This window comes from Rutilus rutilus (genome assembly GCF_951802725.1).
Source record: "Rutilus rutilus genome assembly, chromosome: 2".
Classification (NCBI taxonomy): Eukaryota; Metazoa; Chordata; class Actinopteri; order Cypriniformes; family Leuciscidae; genus Rutilus; species Rutilus rutilus.
The window spans coordinates 39,498,071-39,516,420 of record NC_140210.1 but is presented as its reverse complement, the minus strand read 5'-3'; the positions used below and the strand labels follow the sequence as shown (position 1 = coordinate 39,516,420).

Here is an 18,350-nt window from a genome sequence, read left to right as displayed (position 1 = left end):
GCTCTTAAAGGAAATGTGAGATGTCGCTCTGATTGGTTTATTTCACGTTACGCCCAAACCACACCTATGAATAATGAAGCTACAAAGTCTGGGTTTGGGATTGGAGTAAAACAAAAAACATAAACGCAAAAAGGCATTTGAAAAGTAGCAATTAAATGATGAAAGGCATAGTGAAAAGTTGTCCCTACACCTGTCTGAATGTGAACACCTACCTTGTATGGCAATGGTTCTGGTGTCCTGCAGTATCGAGTCCCCTGAAGAGACCTGAACAGTCACGGTGATCATGCCCTCTCTGCTGAACGTGTGGGAAATACTGCTGTCCAACGTAATTATTGGCTAGCGACACAAATGTAGTGGATACAAAACAAAAACAATCAATACTCAATACAACGGTAGACAAGAAATCAATTTTTTTTATATATGTACGCTCTATGACTTCCTTAAAAAGCAAACCCTTTTAAAACAAATAGTGCCAACAGCTTAATTGATGTTTCAGGGCGAACGAGCGTAAACTAAAGAATGCATCTAAATACCACAAAAAAAAAAAAAAAACGACAGGAACAAGAACCACATTATTAACGGTTCATTGCTCCTGTTCTGTTTATCTTCCAACGTAAAATGTCTCGGAGGCCCTTCGCCCAACAAAGCGAGGCAGAAAATCTGTAATTAGGAGCTGGTTGTACCTCAGTGTTGTTCCCCAGCCACCAGAAATAGGTGAGCGTTCTGAAATGAGAAGGCCAGACCACTGCCGTCAGGTTCACCTCCTTATTCTTAATGACCACATATGGAGCCAACAGCTGAATATGTTCCACAGGGCCTGAAACACGCACACACACACACACACTCACTCAATACAAGAACAGCGAACATATTTTGGAAAATCAACTCGCCGGTGGCTTGAATAACTAGTCGACTATTTGGTCTTGTGTAATTAGGCCGCTTTCGGCTTCACCTGACCCAAATTGGACGCTGTTCAAACAGAGCTAGACGGAGTGCAAAGAAACAAGAACAGAACGCAGGGGTCTCGAGACCTGTTTTTAAAAGTTTTGGTATCAAGTATTTTTAACTTGGCACAGCATTTTAGAAACGCAACACTCGCAGTGGGACGCTCAAAAAAAAACAGCGCCAAGGAGTTAGTCAGCATGCTGATGTCTGTATCGGGGGCGTTTTAAGCAGGATGAATTTAAACTTTTCCAAGAGAGTTTTATTGGGATAACTGTCTAACACCTAAAGCACAGAACGCTAACTGAAGCAAAAGGCTATATGGACAAGTAATCGACCTTTTCGACCCATTCCTTGTTAGTTCGCAGTCATGAAGAAACAGCCAAATGATCATAAAACATGAAACAAAAATCCTTACTTTGATTTCCGCCATCCTTTACTCAAATATATCTGTATTGTTTACCCTTCCCCCATGTGCATATTTTTGCTTGTTTAAATAGCTCAAATAGCTCTTTTTTTGCTATTAAATATTCTGTTCACATCAGGAAATAAAAGTTGGACCTAATGCTCTCATCTGATCACAAGTGGCCACCTCCTGTTTGTTTGTGAAAGGTGCAGATAAAGCTGTAATTAAGCACCGCAGTCGACTACACCTGCAGAGTTGGAGGACACATGCAGATTTTGGCAGAGCAACTGTATGAAAGACAACCTACCGAGTGTATTGTACACATTTTTTGTTTAAAGGGATTGTTCACCCACAAATGTAATTTCTGTTATCATTTACTCGCCCTCAAGTTGTTCCAAACCTGTATGAGATTCTTTCTTCTGTTGAACACAAAAGAAGATATTTTGAAGAATATTGGTAACCAGACAGTTGTATTTTTTTCCTACTTTGGAAGTCAATGGGGTCCATCAACTGTTTGGTTAACCGTATTCTTCAAAATATCTTCTTTTGTGTTCAGCAGAAGAAAGAAATTCATACAGGATTGGAACAAATTGAGGGGGTGAGTAAACGATGACAACATTTTCCTTTTTGGGTGAACTGTCCCTTTAAGAGATGTTTATTCAAAGTTTGCATACCAGTCTTCTGCCACTTTATTGCCTGTGGCGCTAACAATTGTTTCTGTATAAATGTGCTTTATTATTTAACAGAATAGACAAGACAGTCTTTAAGTATTTTTTGCTAGCTAAAAAGGGTAGAACATTAGTTAATAAATGGGTCAATTAGACTGATAAAGCTTTTTATTCAAATATAATGTATCAGAGATTGTCTAAATCAATCTCTAAGTCTAAATCTATTTAAAAATATATAAACATCCTTAAAACATGAAGCAATAATGGGGATGGATGGATGGATGGATGGATGGATGGATGGATGGATGGATGGATGGATGGATGGATGGATGGATGGATGGATGGATGTTTCAGAGAACATATCCTAAATTAGTTTCTTACCCTGAATTAGTTTGTTTTCAGAATTAGTTTTTGTCTTTTCGGGTTTTAAGCATACCCTTGTGAGAAAGAAGTGTGCTTAAAACGGTCTTACATATAATACAATATTATATTAATGAAATAAAATGCCACTTAAGTGTACTCAAAGAGAGTACATTTGAATGAATATGTTTCTTAACACACATACATTTTAAAAAGTGTTTTTTTGATTATCAAATTAAATTGTTATTTGATATTGAATTTAAAGCTAACAATTTAAATTGCAACTTCATCATTAAAAATGTGTAATTACAAATATATATTTATATACATGACATACAAGTGGAAATTAAATTGAGTCTATTTTAGTTTACCATAGATCATATTTCAAAGAAAATAGAATTAATTATAAAATTACACATGAAGATAAAAAACACTTAACAATTCAGCTAAATGCATTAAATATAAATTTAATCTATAATACATTTTCATTTAATTGCAATTAACATACAATTGTGTGTCAGAAAACTACATTCAGTTCACACTAAAGTATATTCTTTTTTAATACATTGTTTAAAAGTACTTTTTTTAAAGTATGTTAAAGTGTACCGTTTTGTTTTGTTTTGTTTTTTTTACAAGGGTGAATCTAGCAAAATTTAATGAAATTTAGTGACTTTGCCAATGAGGTAGGAAAAATAAACCCGAATTAAAAATCTGTTCTCTGACTTTTTATTCATGAAATGACATTTAGAAAGGCAAAAATTCTATAATTATATTATATAATGTTCCCTCATAAAATGTTAACTTTTGGTACCTCGGAAAAATGGAGAAGGTAATACAATGCGATTGAAATGACATCCCATCATCCTGCAGAATAAAAATAAACCCTGAAGTAGGCACTCGTTTGTGTGTATGTGTGAAACCTACACGTCACATGCAGGTAGAGGGATGAGGTGTCGAACCCGAGGCTGTTCTCCGCCAGCGCCGTTACTCTGAAGATCCCAGCACTGCGGTACACGTGCCTGATGCCCTCCTGCGTCCAGCTCAGGTTAGAGTAGGACACCGCCGTCCCGTCCCCAAAGTCCAGCTGAATGTTCGTCCTCATGGAGTCGCCCTAAAACAACACACGGAGCCAAGTCGAATTATTACAACAACTCTTTAGCACACTTTCCTTAATGACGGTGTCTGGCAGCTGCGACCAAAAACAGCTGCGGGTAACGTCACCATTCTGCTTACACAGACACTGTCCCATCTGTTTTCAGACACAAAGCATTGTTTTCAGCACCTGAGTTCATTCCTGCTATAACTCTGCCTCACATATGAAATGAAGTGTATGAAATCGGAGACAGGAGCCGCTTATTTACAGAGAAAACAGTCATTGTATCAAATGAATTACCTCTCAGCATGCATTTCAACTTCCTGTGGGAAGCAGTCAAATTACTTTTGATATGTAATATATATTTGATACTTTATATTGTGTTTGTTTTGCATACAGTGAAATCTCAGATATCCTAACGGGTCAAATGCAATCCACCGCAATCATAATTACTGTTTATGAGACAGGATATTGCACACGGAATATAAGCGTAAATGTGGCTCGTACGGCTGTGAGTGAGTCCGCTGTCAAGTGGGAAAACATGAATCCTCAATCAAACCGATTTCTTACTATTTATTCCAATCCAAAAAGGCATAACACTCTGCCATATGTACACTTTTAACTAAATAATACAATAAGATTTATACAAAATTAGCATATCATACTTCATTCTGCTACAAAGCGGAGACTGTTTAACGTTATGGTAAAATAAAACCCATTTCTTGGCTTAATGGTGACAGTTTTCCTGCATCTAGCTTATCAGATTACTGAAAGTCAAAAGTGACAAGTGTTTTTCATTTTTCTAACACCAATGTTACATAAAGAGTAAAAAAGACAAAATGTCTGACTCTGTCTGAACATGTTTGAGTCAGATATTACAGGGATAGTTCAATTCGGTCATCATTTACATTTATGGGTAATCAAACAATTGATGGGCCCCATTGACTTCCATTGTATTATTTTCATGTCAATGGGGTTTGATGACCCATATTCTTCACAATATCTTCTTCTGTGCTCAGCAGAAGAAAGAAAATCATACAAGTTTGGATCAACTTGAGTAAGTAAATGATGACAGATGTTTAATTTTTGGGTAAACTATCCCTTTAAGGTAAGCAGAACTTTTTAGCTTTAACTAGTTCAGTCATGACAACTCTTGGATAGTTTGTAAAACATTTATAGAATATAGGTTTAGTCTTGGCTATGGTTGCTGCTATGAGACCCCCCGTAGCAGATCTAGGCAGGTGGCTCTGGGGAGGTGGAGGGGTAGAATGAGAATTTGCATAGCGCGCATTCGTTTGGATGTGTTGCGGTTATATTGGGAAATCGTGATACGTGGAATCGATTGGCTGGGAACATAACATTGAACAAACCAATCAGAACACGAATAGAGTTTCATGGCTGAACTATTCATTCATATTAAAAGATTAATTAAATTAATATGAACAGATGTAAAATGTCATTATATATTTGTAAGTCTATTTTCAAGCATGTGATCAGCTAAGTACAAAAAAGAAGGCACTTTTTTTTTTTTGTCCCCATTCATTATCACTATCACTAATAATATTCGAAAATGCAGTAATTTTTTCTCACCCCTCAGATTTACGCAACTCAGGTCGGAAAAAATGGAAATCCTTTTTAACTATGTAAAATTCATATCCCTGACTGAATAAAAGGCCAGATATCGGATCTTATAAGCCTTGCATTTCTTCTGACACTTGAAAGGCCTCTGGTGCAACTCCTGAAACATCTGCACCAAAATCAACCGTTAGCACTAGTTATGCAGATTAAACTGCTAGAGGAGCAGGAAGTTGAGATGAGCCCATGCTTTGAACCATTCCAGATTATGGGTGTCCCGTGCCATGAGAGAAGGAACGCTTAAACGCATGCATGTGTGTGCAATATTCCCAAATCCGTGCTTACGCTTCCCCAAATCCCTCTCCTTTCTCTCTTTCCGCCGTTAGTACATTGTACGCTAATGCTATTGGGATATTAATTTGTAACACTGCATTAGCAGCACATGACGGAAAGAGGGTGTTTATGCCCTGCATAATGACAAATCCAAAGCTGGCTGCTTTATTCCTGTCTGTTTTGCTTTTAGGCACTGCTGACTGTGAGAAGTGGCCCGCCTCTGTGCGTTTCTGCGGAAGCATGTGCACCGGGTCGCTTTTAAGATATTCCACGCCACTTTGTGCAGAAAATCAAAACTACACTGTGGGAGGAGAAAGGAAAACATGACTGAGAGGAGAAAGAGTTTGTGTAAGTAATGATGGTAAGGACACAGTTTGTGCTGAGATCATGTCCAGACAGTCAATTTTAAGGGAAATGCACCCAGCAGCTATTTCCAACTGATTCACAGCACCAATGAATGAATGAATGAATGATTTCCTTAAAGGGATGGTTCGGAGTAATTTCAGCCGGTCCTTTGCACCATGACCTCGAGCCAAACACCCCCCAGAAGCTTTTTTTCCCTTGGTCGAACATTATTAAAGTTAGAGCTTATTTAGAGATATCAGCCGAATGGCTTATGGATGACGCTAATGGATCCAAGGTTGTACCTCATAAATTACCCCACTAATAATGCCCAGAATGGTACCAAACTTCTACAGTAGTACAAATAGGTTCTGTACTCAAAAAACGAGGCATTGGAAAGTTTGTAAGTACATCAGGAGTTTATTTAAATAACACTTGCCTGATGGCTTATGCTACCCGGACGTCAAGGTCACTGAAAAGGCCGTAAAAGTCCTTTGCAAAACTCACAAGTGTAAGGGACAAGCTAGTGAATTTAACACTCCATAGAAATGTATTTTTTTCCGGAGTGTTGACAACTTAGTGTTAACTAATAATAGTTGCAAACTGGTACTACCAACAAAATATTAGTGCATTCCTGGAACTGGGCGTCGTTACACTACATCCTTATGCATCGCTTTCTGCCAGGACTTTTACGTGCTTTTCCCAAACCACTGAAGTGACGTCGACGTCCGGGTTAGCGGTAACAATAGCCATAACTAAGTGTTATTTAAATAAACTCCTGATGTACTTACAAACTTTCCCATTCCAAATCGTTTTATGAGTACAGAACCTATTTGTACTACTGTAGAAGTTTGGTACCATTCTGGGCATTATTAGTGGGGTATTTTACGAGATACAACCTTGGATCCATTAGCGCCTGCACTAAGCCATTCGGCTGATATCTCGAAATAAGCTCTAACTTTAATAACGTTCGACCAAGGGAAAAAAGGCTTCTGGGGGGTGTTTGGCTCGAGGTCATGGTGCAAAGGACCCTAGGTTGAAATTACTCCGAACCATCCCTTTAATTTACATTTTTATCGGGTTGTCAAGTACAACAATATCAACATATGACAAATATTTATTAAGCAAAATAATGTGATATGGTAAAACTTAAAAAAGTTAGGGGTTAGTCTGGAAGAAATTAGTACATTTATTCAGCATGGATGCATTAAACTGATCAAAAGTGACAGTAAAGCCGTGTATAACATTAGAAAAAGAAAAAAAATATTTCAAATATGCTGCTATTTTTAACTTTCTATTCAGTAAAGAATCACGGTTTCCTAAAAAAAAAAATATTAAGCAGCACAACTGTTTTCAACATTGATAATAATAATAATAATACCAAAAAATAAATCAAATTGAGCAGCAAATCATCATATTAGAATGATTTCTGAAGGATCATGTGGCAGTGAAGACTCACAAGAATAAATGACATTTTATATATATTAAGAATGAAACCGGTTATTTTAAATTATAACAATATTTCACAATACCACTGTATTACTTTTTTCCTGTATTTTCTGTATTATTTTACAAACTTTGTTCATTTTTTTATATTCTGTGAAGCAAAGGTTTTATGAAAAAAAAAAAAAAAAACTGTTGCACCTTAAAGGCATTAAATATTAAGGTCCATTTGATTTGCCTAAGAAACAGCCCCAGCTCTGACCCTCATGAATATAGATAGGTGGAATTCTTAGCTCATCTCACTATCTCTCTCTCTCTCTCACTCTCTCTCTCTTTTACTAGCTCTCTTAATGAAAGGAATAAGCCCTCATTTTCTCATCTCATCATACTGTAATGTGACAACTCTTCTGTGGTGAGACGCCTGGGGAGAAACACTTTACCTGGAATGAGCGTGAGTGTGTGTGTGTGTGTGTGTGTGTGTGTGTGTTTGTTTGAGAGAGAAAGACACCAAGAGAGAGTATGTGTGACCATGTGTGTGCACTGCACATCAATGAAAAGCTATTCCCCAGTAGGGTTGTAATATGAATCCGGCTTGCACTATCCCATCTGTAGGAGTGAAGGCTTTTCATCTGCCAGAGCTCCAGCACAGCTCGGAGCGGGGGACACAGAATTAGGGAAAGATTCTAGAATGTCAAAATGACCCATGTGTGTGCGTAAACGCTCACATATAGAGCTTGGTGATAGTCTCACTTAGCCACACTGGTCAGGAAGTCTCGGAAGACCGTCAAGTACAGTGACCACTCATAGTTAATTTTGTGATTGTGTCATTTGGTGGAGGGTTAATATAAAATATCTAAGACCATAATAACAAACGGCACAGTAAAATCATAATTGGCTGCAAAACCCACAGTAAAAACCAACTGTTTTTAAAAATAATTTTTTGCTTTAGGTGGTTTTCTATCTGATCTTAACTTTAAAATGACTTTTGTATGCTAATGTAGGCTTTATGGGTTGTGCGATTTTACGCTATGAGTAATCTTATTTCACAATAATGATATACATCACAATAGTAATTTTTGCTTTGAATGAAGTTCAAAATCTTTGATACCACTGAAATTTCATGATTCTCATCAAGCAATTTCAACATCACAAAAAAAAAACACAAAAAAAAAAAAACCTGATAAAATCTCTAGCTTACTAAAGTATATTTCATTGTTAGTTCATGTACTAATTCAACTAATGTAGTTATCTAATGTCTACAAATGGAACATTATAATAAAATCCAATAAATACCGTGTCTAAATCAGTGCTTCTCAAATAGTGGATTGTGACATAAAAATGGGTTGCATTTCTGTTCTGATATAGGGTTGTCAGCATGTTAAATACAAATGAAAAAAATGCATCTAAAAATATAATCATGCATTAGTAGGACAGCAAAATAAACACGCTTATCAACTTTTAAAATGCTTCCCATTTCTTTTTAGCGTTAATGCCAAAGTCTGTGTCTTGAATTTTGCCATAAATGTATCGGTGACCTGACTGATACTAATATTTGTATATTTAATCATTTAAAAGTACTATTTTGCACACTGCTGGGCCTTTAATATGCAAAGTATATGAGAATTTAACACTGTTATGTTGTAAAATTTGTGAAACATTGTAATTTTAAGGACCTTTTTAAGAACAAAAATAATAATACAAATTATATCATGTCACCACTTGAAATCTCAATCCTGAAGTAAAGCCATTTGAGAACAACTCAACTGTTGATCACCTTTTCATATGGAGTTAGCACATCAATTTAATAATTACTACTGCATAATTTAGGTCTTGACTCAATACCAGGCCCATAATTATAGCTTCTGGCCATGCTGCACTTTATATTATCAGATCAATGAATCTGATATTTTCCATTAGCGTCAGGTTGGAGTTTCTCAGATTCAGATCTCACCTCCTCCAGTCGCAGAAGGAAGGTCACATTGCTGCCCAAGTTGGCTGTGAGTTTGTCGTCACGGGTTGTCAGGACTAAACCTCGTGGAGGGCGGCTCGGACACTGCTGTTTCCTGGCCGAGTACATCTCCTTCACTCCTTTTGTGCAGTTATTCGCTACCACTTTACGATACCTGGAACACACACAAAAACTAGCTTTAAAATGTGTCTTTCTTTTGAAATAAAAGATTTGACGGTTTGATATTATCTGACTCCAATGCATTCGTGTATTGTAAAGGGATACTCCAATTTTTTTGGAAATAGGCTCATTTTACAACTCCCCCAGAGTTAAACAGTTGAGTTTTACCGTTTTCGAATCCATTCAGCCGATCTCCGGGTCTGGCGGTACCACTTTTAGCATAGCTTAGCATAGATCATTGAATCGGTCAAGACCGTTAGCATCTCTCTCAAAAAAATGACCAAAGAGTTTCAATATTTTTCCTATTTAAAACTTGACTCTTCTGTAGTTACATCGTGTACTAAGACCGACGGAAAATGTAAAGTTGCGATTTTCTAGGCTGATATGGCTAGGAACTATACTCTCATTCCTGCGTAATAATCAAGAAACTTTGCTGCCGTACCATGAGTGCAGCAGGCGTAATGATATGACGCAGCGCCTGAAAATAGGACTAATAGGTTAGACAAACTTGGTCCCGGTCACGCTGGAAGTTACGGAGCTGGGGACTATTTTCGGGCGCTGCGTCATATCATTACGCCTGCTGCACTCATGGTACGGCAGCAACGTTTCTTGATTATTACGCAGGAATGAGAGTATAGTTCCTAGCCATATCAGCCTAGAAAATCACAACTTTTCATTTTCCGTCGGTCTCAGTACACGATGTAACTACAGAAGAGTCAAGTTTTAAATAGGAAAAATATCGAAACTCTTTGGTCATTTTTTTGAGAGAGATGCTAATGGTCTTGTCCGATTCAATGATCTATGCTAAGCTATGCTAAAAGTGGTACCGCCAGACCCGGAGATCGGCTGAATGGATTCGAAAATGGAAAAACTCAACTGTTTAACTCTGGGGGAGTTGTAAAATGAGCCTATTTCCAAAAAAAGTGGAGTATACCTTTAAAGTGTGACTTTAGTGTCTGAATACTTATAGGTCACTGTATTTATCCATTTGGATACAACACTCTTTGTGCAAGGATGTTTTTTCAGGATGAATCGGTTTTGGCCACAATTTATGTGCCGGCTCTGGAAATGATAATCGTGTTATTTCTCTTTCTCTTCCCTTGTCTGTAATCTTGCGCTCTTTGCTCTGAATGGACATGCTTTCTTACTGATGTTGGTTTTCAAATTAGGTTTAAATGAAGTCTTTCCATTACACAGTGTTATCTGTCCAGCTAGGTCTCTTTGTATGGATTGTCTGTCTAGAAAGTTGTCGTAAAGACGGACGCCACAATCTCCAGGAAGTTTAAAACCTGCTCACATCAATATGGCTTGTGCCTGCTCATCAGCACAATAAGTTTAAATCATGGTACACTTAATTAAAAATAACCACTTTCCTAAAACAAGATTAGTGCAAGTCTGATTGAATTGTTTCACAAAATGCTCTCTACTTTATCCCAATGAACACAGGAAAAATAAATGATTATTAGGATGTGGGATCTAAGTTAATAATTCTTTTCTTATGTATTATAAAATATATGAAATAAATAAAAAATATAAAAATAAGAATATATATTTAATTTTCCTATAATATTTATTCAAATTCCCTTTTTATTTTATACATATTTTGTATTTTTATTATTATTAATACAAATAAATATTATTAAAGGCTTTAAAAATATAAAATATATAAAATATTGTATATATACTATTATAAAAATCAGACTTTTATAAAATGCTAAAATTAATAATTTTTTTATTTCTGTTACTTAAAATAAATGTTAACTCAAATTATATTATATATAAAAAAATATATAATTTTTTTTTTTTTGGTGAACAGAAAAAGGCTATTAAGTAGGGACAGGGTTTATGATGTTAGTCTAGTCATTATAATTAGCTTTATGTGAAAATTACAGAAGTATGGCTATTTAAGCCATTTTAATAGCTGAGCAACTGTGTTTGGGGGTCCGATTTAGCCATCAGCGACCAAATGTCCCACCAAGGAAAGTAAAATTCCAGCATGACAGAATAAGATCCGTATGTGTGTGTAAATGCTTCTTACCCTGTGCTGTTGAGGTAGTTTTGCCCCTGGCTGCAGCTTTGAGACACCATGGAAGGGTTGAACCAAAATGCTGGCAGACAGTTTCCATCTCCTCTCCTCTCAAAGCCATAATCACTACAAAAGACGAAACAATTCTCATCTACTGAAGAAGAAAACTTATTTCTGTGCTCCATTTATTTTCAGTGTTATTTGATATATCAGTCCATTCTTAAAAACATAAATTCAATCCACGTTGACTAGTTTCGCACAAGGTCAACACAAGTTCAAATCTGGTTTGCGACATTTCCTCATGCCGTACCCTCCTCTTCTCCGTCATTTTTTATCCTGTAAAACATTCTCCTAACTACTTATACATCCTTTCATTCGTGCACAGCAGCACATCTTGTATTCAAGCGTGTCCCTTTTTATGCCCTTGAGACAATTGCAGCCATTGAGATGTATTAATTCTGGAATGATAAATGTCTTTTCGGCTCTGAGAGCTGCAGGCTTCAACGTATGTCCTAAATGTCTTTCAATTCTCTCTCCTCCCAGAAGCCTTGGAACCTGCTGAAGTGAATGTCTGTTCATATATCACCGGTGACTTTGATTTATCAATTAATTACTGATCCACAACAAAACCCAGCAGACCACATGGTCCCTCTTGGCATCAGGCATTTGGGTTTTTAATTATGAGCAGTTCCAATCCAGCACTCAGATAAGATTCAAGCTTTAAAAGATTTGTGTGCTAGCGCTCAGATTATTCCTTTAAAAAAAAGAAGTGTTCACACCATTTAGCTGTGTTTCATATCTTATGCTCAAAAGAACATAACATTTCAAAAGATGCAACATGTCTTTGTCTACACACAATGAAATGGGCCGTCTGTCTTGTTTAGAAAGAGTATGAATGAGAAATTCTTTAATTAGTGACACTTTTGATGACTTGATCTTGAAAACTGAAACATCCTTAATGTTAAAACATTAATGGAATAAAACGTTGATCAACTTTGAAGTGGATTTTGGTATAATGTGTGATGGTGTGGATATTTGATATTCAGTGTTAGTAATGATGTATGAGGGTCATGATATTTCATACTTGTGAATACAAGTTATCATTCAATTCCTTTGATATAAGTAAGAAGAAATGGATAGTTTCTGAATTACAATTTGCAAGACAAAGTTTAGTAATGACACCTAAAGCTACTCTTACTGTAGATCGTGATGTGAAAATGACTAAATGAAAATCGAAAAAATTATAGACACTTCTGAACTTTAATATAACTTCCAGCAGAGATGTGCTTCTCTGTTACCCTGGTAATCCAGAGTTCTCGCGAGAGCACAAGTTGAATTTGCTCAGCGAGTTACTCTGGTGTCGAGTAATGATGCTCATTAAATATGCCCCTCGATCTGAGCTGCACCAATCACATCGGGTTATCTGATATAGGCGGGCCAGAGGCGAGCTAAACAGATGACGACAGCGCTCTGACGTCGAAGTCATTAGTAAACATTGCAAGATGGCTATGGATGAATACAAGTTGTTTGAAACGGCTTTGGCCGCTACAATGAACGAGTTAGACTTGGCTTTTTATCTAAAACAGGAACAGAAGACGCCGCTCGAATCGTTCCTTTGCAAGAAGGACGTTTTTGCTGTTTTGCCGACCGGATACGGTAAGAGTATAATCTACCAGTTAGTTCCGCTGGTAGCTAAGCGTATGGGGCTTATTGTTGTGATTGGTCGTAGTGTTATCCAATTGCGTGCAGTGAGATTTTCAAATGCATGCATGGTGCCGCCCCTCGAGCTGGCCGATTTTCATTAGTCGACGCCAGACCATTAATCTTTTAGATTTAGGTCTGGATTTCCAGGCTACTTCTCTGTCACTCCGCATGTAAAAAGTCGTCTATTAGACGTTGAATGGACATAAATCTTCAACGTCTAATTACGACTTTTCAACGTTGAAAACAGATCGATCTTCAAAGTCTTGATGGAATATGTAAAACTCTTTAAATTTACTTGAGATAATAATGAACATGGTTTGGTAGCTTGTTTTTCTCCGTTATTTTAGCATCTATAACAGACTTATCCTGTCTTAGATGATCAGTTAAAAACACGTAGTCAAACAGTCCGGCCGAAACTACTTAGTTGAAATCATGTCGTAAACCAGTCCAAGGCGGACCGACATATTTTCAACTATATTTCAACGTTGAAAGACGGTAATTGTTTACTGGGTCTCATTTACATCATAATCAAATAGGAACTCAATAGTGCTGTAAATGATTAATATGTAATGTGTAATGGCAGTATTGGACAAGGACGGCACAATAATCCTTTGTTATAAAAGACAAATTGTACACATAAACAGCTAAAACTTAATAATTTGATAGAATGCACATTATGTAGATACATGTTTTTACATTGTTCTTATATAAAAAAAAAACTGTAATTAATATCCTAATATCATTCTGCGTCCACATTTGCTTACAATTCATCCTAAATAGTATTCAAAATTAGAATTAGTGTGTCCCAAATCATAGTACGATGGCCGAGAGAGCTCAATGCGCTGCAACTGAAGAACAACACATGGGTGCTCCAAATACTTACAACACAACCAAATACAGAAACGTGCTGCAAATGGAACAGAACACAATGGAAATGTTTCCAGATGACCCCAATAAGTGACATGCTTACTGCTCGTGAGCATCCCTATGCCCTACTCCCTTCGAAGGGCAGAGCCTGCAGCAGTCACGTGGTTCAAGTAAGAGCACTGCAAGTTGTTTATGTTCATTATTATTGTAATGCTACGTGCTTTGAGAAATGATTTAACGCCGTCTCTCGTGACGCTGCTTGTGTGCGTTCATGAGTTTTGAAGTGTGGCTTCGGAGAGAGTGCTCTGAACAGAAAGGTGGGATATTATACTTTCAAATCTAGCTTGCTAGCCTTTACGAAATGGCCTAACTTGTGTTTAACTATCTACACATATTGCAATTATCTATTACAGGTCAAGAAATGAAGAATTCTTAATTACATGTGCTAACAACAAATGCATTACAAAAGTTATTTCCTTCTGCCCAATCCTCAGTGATTCTGTCAGCATCCCATATCTTATATCTGCAGCTAGAAGATGTGTTTTTAATTATTACGCCACAACCTAAACCAATTAAACGTATTAGTTGAGCTCTCTGTTGCAGAGTTAATAGAAAGAGACAATATATTATATTCCACAGAATAATTACTCTGCATATCATGTCACCAGTTCCTTTTTGGCCCTTCAAAACAAATTAAAAGTTATCTGTGGTTTCACAGCAAATTCAGCAAAACTTTCTTTTCAAGCATTTTCCTATCACAAACATGCAGGAAGAAATATGTAAAGGTGGGTCAAATTCTTCTGGTCAATGAATATATTAAAACAAAATATCACAGCGGCTAATGGACTTAAATTAGACTGCTAAACTTTGACTTCGTTCAGAAACAAAGTACCACAGCTTGGCTGTATTTAATTTAAGATAAAAAAGCAGAAATGGGTAAAATTTGGTAATTAATGAACATGCTAATTAAATCTGTTTAGTAGTTTGTCATATCTGTATCATCCAAACTATTGCAAGTACAAATCGCATACAAATCCATTATAAAAAAAATAATAAAATAAAATAAAATAAAAAAACGCAAATGCAATAACACTGTGCATTATGGTTCTTTGATTTATCTACACTGAAAAAAAAGTGTATAATCATTCACTTGTGTTCCAGGAAAACTAATCCTAACTTCATTCAAACTTTAATCAATAAAGGAGTTGACGTTTCTTCCCCGCGATTTCAACCGAGGCGTAATCTGTCCACGTATTCGTGATCACCTCAGTCCCCTTTAAAACTCATATGAAAACAGCAGCAGGCTTCGGCTCCTCCCCATCTTTAAGTCTGCGCTATTCAGTGTGTTTAATCTGTAGCAGAGCAGTGCCAACGTCAGCAGCAGAGGGCAATGTGTGTGCATTTATTGATAGGTTATCATGTGTGATGGATTTTTTAATTAATCATAACTAACATTGGTTTTTCTTGCAGGAACAACATTCATATGCTTTTAAATGTATGTTCCCCTTTGACGAAAACGTTTACTTTGCTTGTGTGAGTGTAAAAATAACAAATATGGGAAATGAAACTAGACAGATGTCTAAACTTGAAACCTTGTGGTTACCTAGTAACAAGAGGACTTGTCTATGAAGAACCAATCAAATTGTAGGGAAATTATGTAATGTTTCATGACATTTTTGCCATACTCCCTATTCTATAAAAACGGTTGTATTTCTGTTTGCTGGTGGGATTCTCAATGGAATTTGTCTGAGATCCCCCGGCCGTGATTAAAGCATTTAAAGGACATTTGCTGAAGTCTGTTTGTCGATTATTGCTGCGCAGCAAGGAAGTTAGTAAGGGGAACAAGTAAGGAACTCGAGGCCAGGTGTCAACTGTAGACGCAAGAGTACTCTAGCTTTCACATCTGTAGTTCGGTTCATTTGGTCCGGACCAAGGGCGAAAAATTATACATTGTAGCATTTTTCAGGCGTTTTGGTTCCTTTTCACACCACACTGATCGCTCTGGTCCGAATCAGTTTATGAGTTGATAAATGAACCAAAATGCAGTCAAGTGACAACATCCACATCACTCGTTGGCCAGATGCGTCTTGAACGCATTTCCATAACTGCACTTCGATTGGTCAGAATTACCATGCAGGAAAATTCCAACAGAACTCCCGGAAGTAAACAAAGAGGGTGGAAAATCCAGCAGACAACACGCCACTGTTTACTATGGAGAGACGACTGTGTGGGCTGATTGTATCCCTGGTCATATTTTATTATATAGTTTGTCTACACCATATAGTTTGACAAACAATAATATTTTGATAATGAAGCGAGGATGCGGCTAGAAAATAATGTGTTAATGCACTGCACGCGGCGAAGGCGCATCGCAAGTCACTTCAGGAGGAGGCGTGCATTAATGTTGCTAAACAGTGACATGCTCATCGTCCAAAAAAATGACCAACGATCCATCAGGTAATGTTGTGCCCTTTCTCTCTTTAAAATTGTTTTTGACAGTTGGGACCTAAATATGGTCATCAGGCCAAATTTCTATCAGGCTCCGCACCTCCTCACAACTCCAAGTTTGTCCGCGAGCTGCCATGCTTAAAGTGCAAACTGTCAACAAACATTTCTCCTCATCCCATAATGCACAGCGCAGCTGACTACGGCAACTGGAGACCACCTCTTCGAGGAGGTCTCGGTACGCTTGTTTGGTCCGCACCTGAATGCGTTTGCCGCATTCACACCTGCCCAAACGAACCGCACCAATGGGGAAAACGAACTCTAGTGCGATTCAACCGAACTTTACCAGGCGTGAAAAAGCCTCGGAATCTAAATTGAAAACAACGTTTACAAGCAAACACATTTACAAAAAATAATGCCCATAACAGGTTCGAATATTAAAGGATGCCTAATATTTGTTCGAATATAATTTTTTTTTTTTTTTTTTTCGAATAACGAAGTTCGGAGTCAAAGCCCTATTGTGTTCCGAAGATGAACGAAAGTCTTACAGGGTTGGAACAACATGAGGATGAGTAATTACTGACTTTAATGAATATGAATGAATACTAGCTGGTTAGTTAAAATAATTTGATATGAAATCATCATTCAGGGATTGACTTAATAGGTAGTGTAGAACCTACTGTAATGTTCCTACCTACCCTGGTATACAAAATATATATTACATATATTTTGTTTTAATCATTCCCTCTTTGGGACCTGAGCTCCCCTAATATCAGAATCTTAAAATCGCCCCTGCAACAACTTCACCCGGAATGTGATTTCAACCAAGGAGATCCCACAGCAGCAATCTGCACCCCGGACACTCTATAGCTAAGGTCCTGCTTGTAAGACAACATCTTGAAATGTATTGTTTAAATCACTTAGTTAAGGCTAATAATCCTTAATGGCTAGTGCTCATTTCAACATGCAGGTTTGAGTCCAGCTTGCAAAATGGCCTTGTTTAGTAATTCCTAAGCTCCTTTCCTTTCTCGATTGCCCTCTGTCAAAAATAAATGCAGCAAAGATAAAATGTTTCTATAATCATTTCCCTTGACAGAAAAGGGAATCAATGTTTCCTTCCAAATTATGCGCTGCAGAGCTTTTATATAAATGACATGGAATGCAGAATTATATATTTATCACAGTTATCAAGAGAAGATAACTGTGACGGCAGAGGTAATGGTGTAAACATATACAGAGTCTGGCAGGAATATGTAAGTGCAAACTTCAAAGGATAAAATCAAGTCAATGTAGAAACAAGTTAAGATGTCATCCCAGATGTCGATTTTCAGCTGATTTCAGTTGTAAGCTGCATTAACATTCACAAGCTGACTTTAGGAATTTTTCTTATTTCGTGAAGAAGGTCCTCGCAAAGAAATCATCATTTTAGGGGGTCCATCCGTTTCATATTTTGAACAAAGAATTGTTTAATGAAAAATGATATCAAAGTACTGGGCAAATTAAAGAGGCATCTTGGGGACTACTTGCATTTAGAGAAGATGAATCAACACATCTCTGAAAGCATGTTTAGATCCCTCCACTGGGTTTCCAAGGGTTTTAACTGCTAAACCAAGACTGAACAGGACAGGAGAATGTACTAAAGAGAAAGTAAGGATACACGGTGCGTTGTTGGAAGAAGATGGAACACTTGGTCTGCAAATGTGATAAATGATATAGATCCCAAAGTATTTATATATACTTTAAAAGGAGCTCCAGACAGACAACAAAAGACTATGATGATAAAGAACCTCAATCTTCTCATCCTCTTTTAGCCCTGTGGACTTCAAAAGCTTGTCTGTGTCATGCATCTTGATCCCATCTACACTGACCCTACAGAAGGGGTTAACCAGCCCACTGCTGTAGAAGCACTATGTCTATTCTGAGATCTTTGAAAACAGCTCCTGGATCCCAGTGAACAAAACATGAAGGTTTTATAAATACCTGCGAGCCCACTTAAAGAGCAGACTAGGATATAAAAC

The 18,350-nt window shown here is 37.1% G+C and overlaps 1 protein-coding gene across 1 annotated transcript in view; it reads right to left on the bottom strand.

Annotated features, from left to right (window-relative positions):
- The window catches only part of sorcs3a (sortilin related VPS10 domain containing receptor 3a), a gene marked incomplete at its 5' end in the record, with an annotated part of 249,011 nt that overhangs the window by 20,452 nt on the left and 210,209 nt on the right, over positions 1–18,350 (bottom strand). Inside the window, 5 exons of the mRNA XM_084402221.1 lie at positions 213–336; positions 684–817; positions 3,301–3,487; positions 9,114–9,285; positions 11,329–11,442. Of these exons, the coding sequence (XP_084258347.1) occupies positions 213–336; positions 684–817; positions 3,301–3,487; positions 9,114–9,285; positions 11,329–11,442 (731 nt within the window). The remainder of the gene's footprint in view (positions 1–212; positions 337–683; positions 818–3,300; positions 3,488–9,113; positions 9,286–11,328; positions 11,443–18,350) is intronic.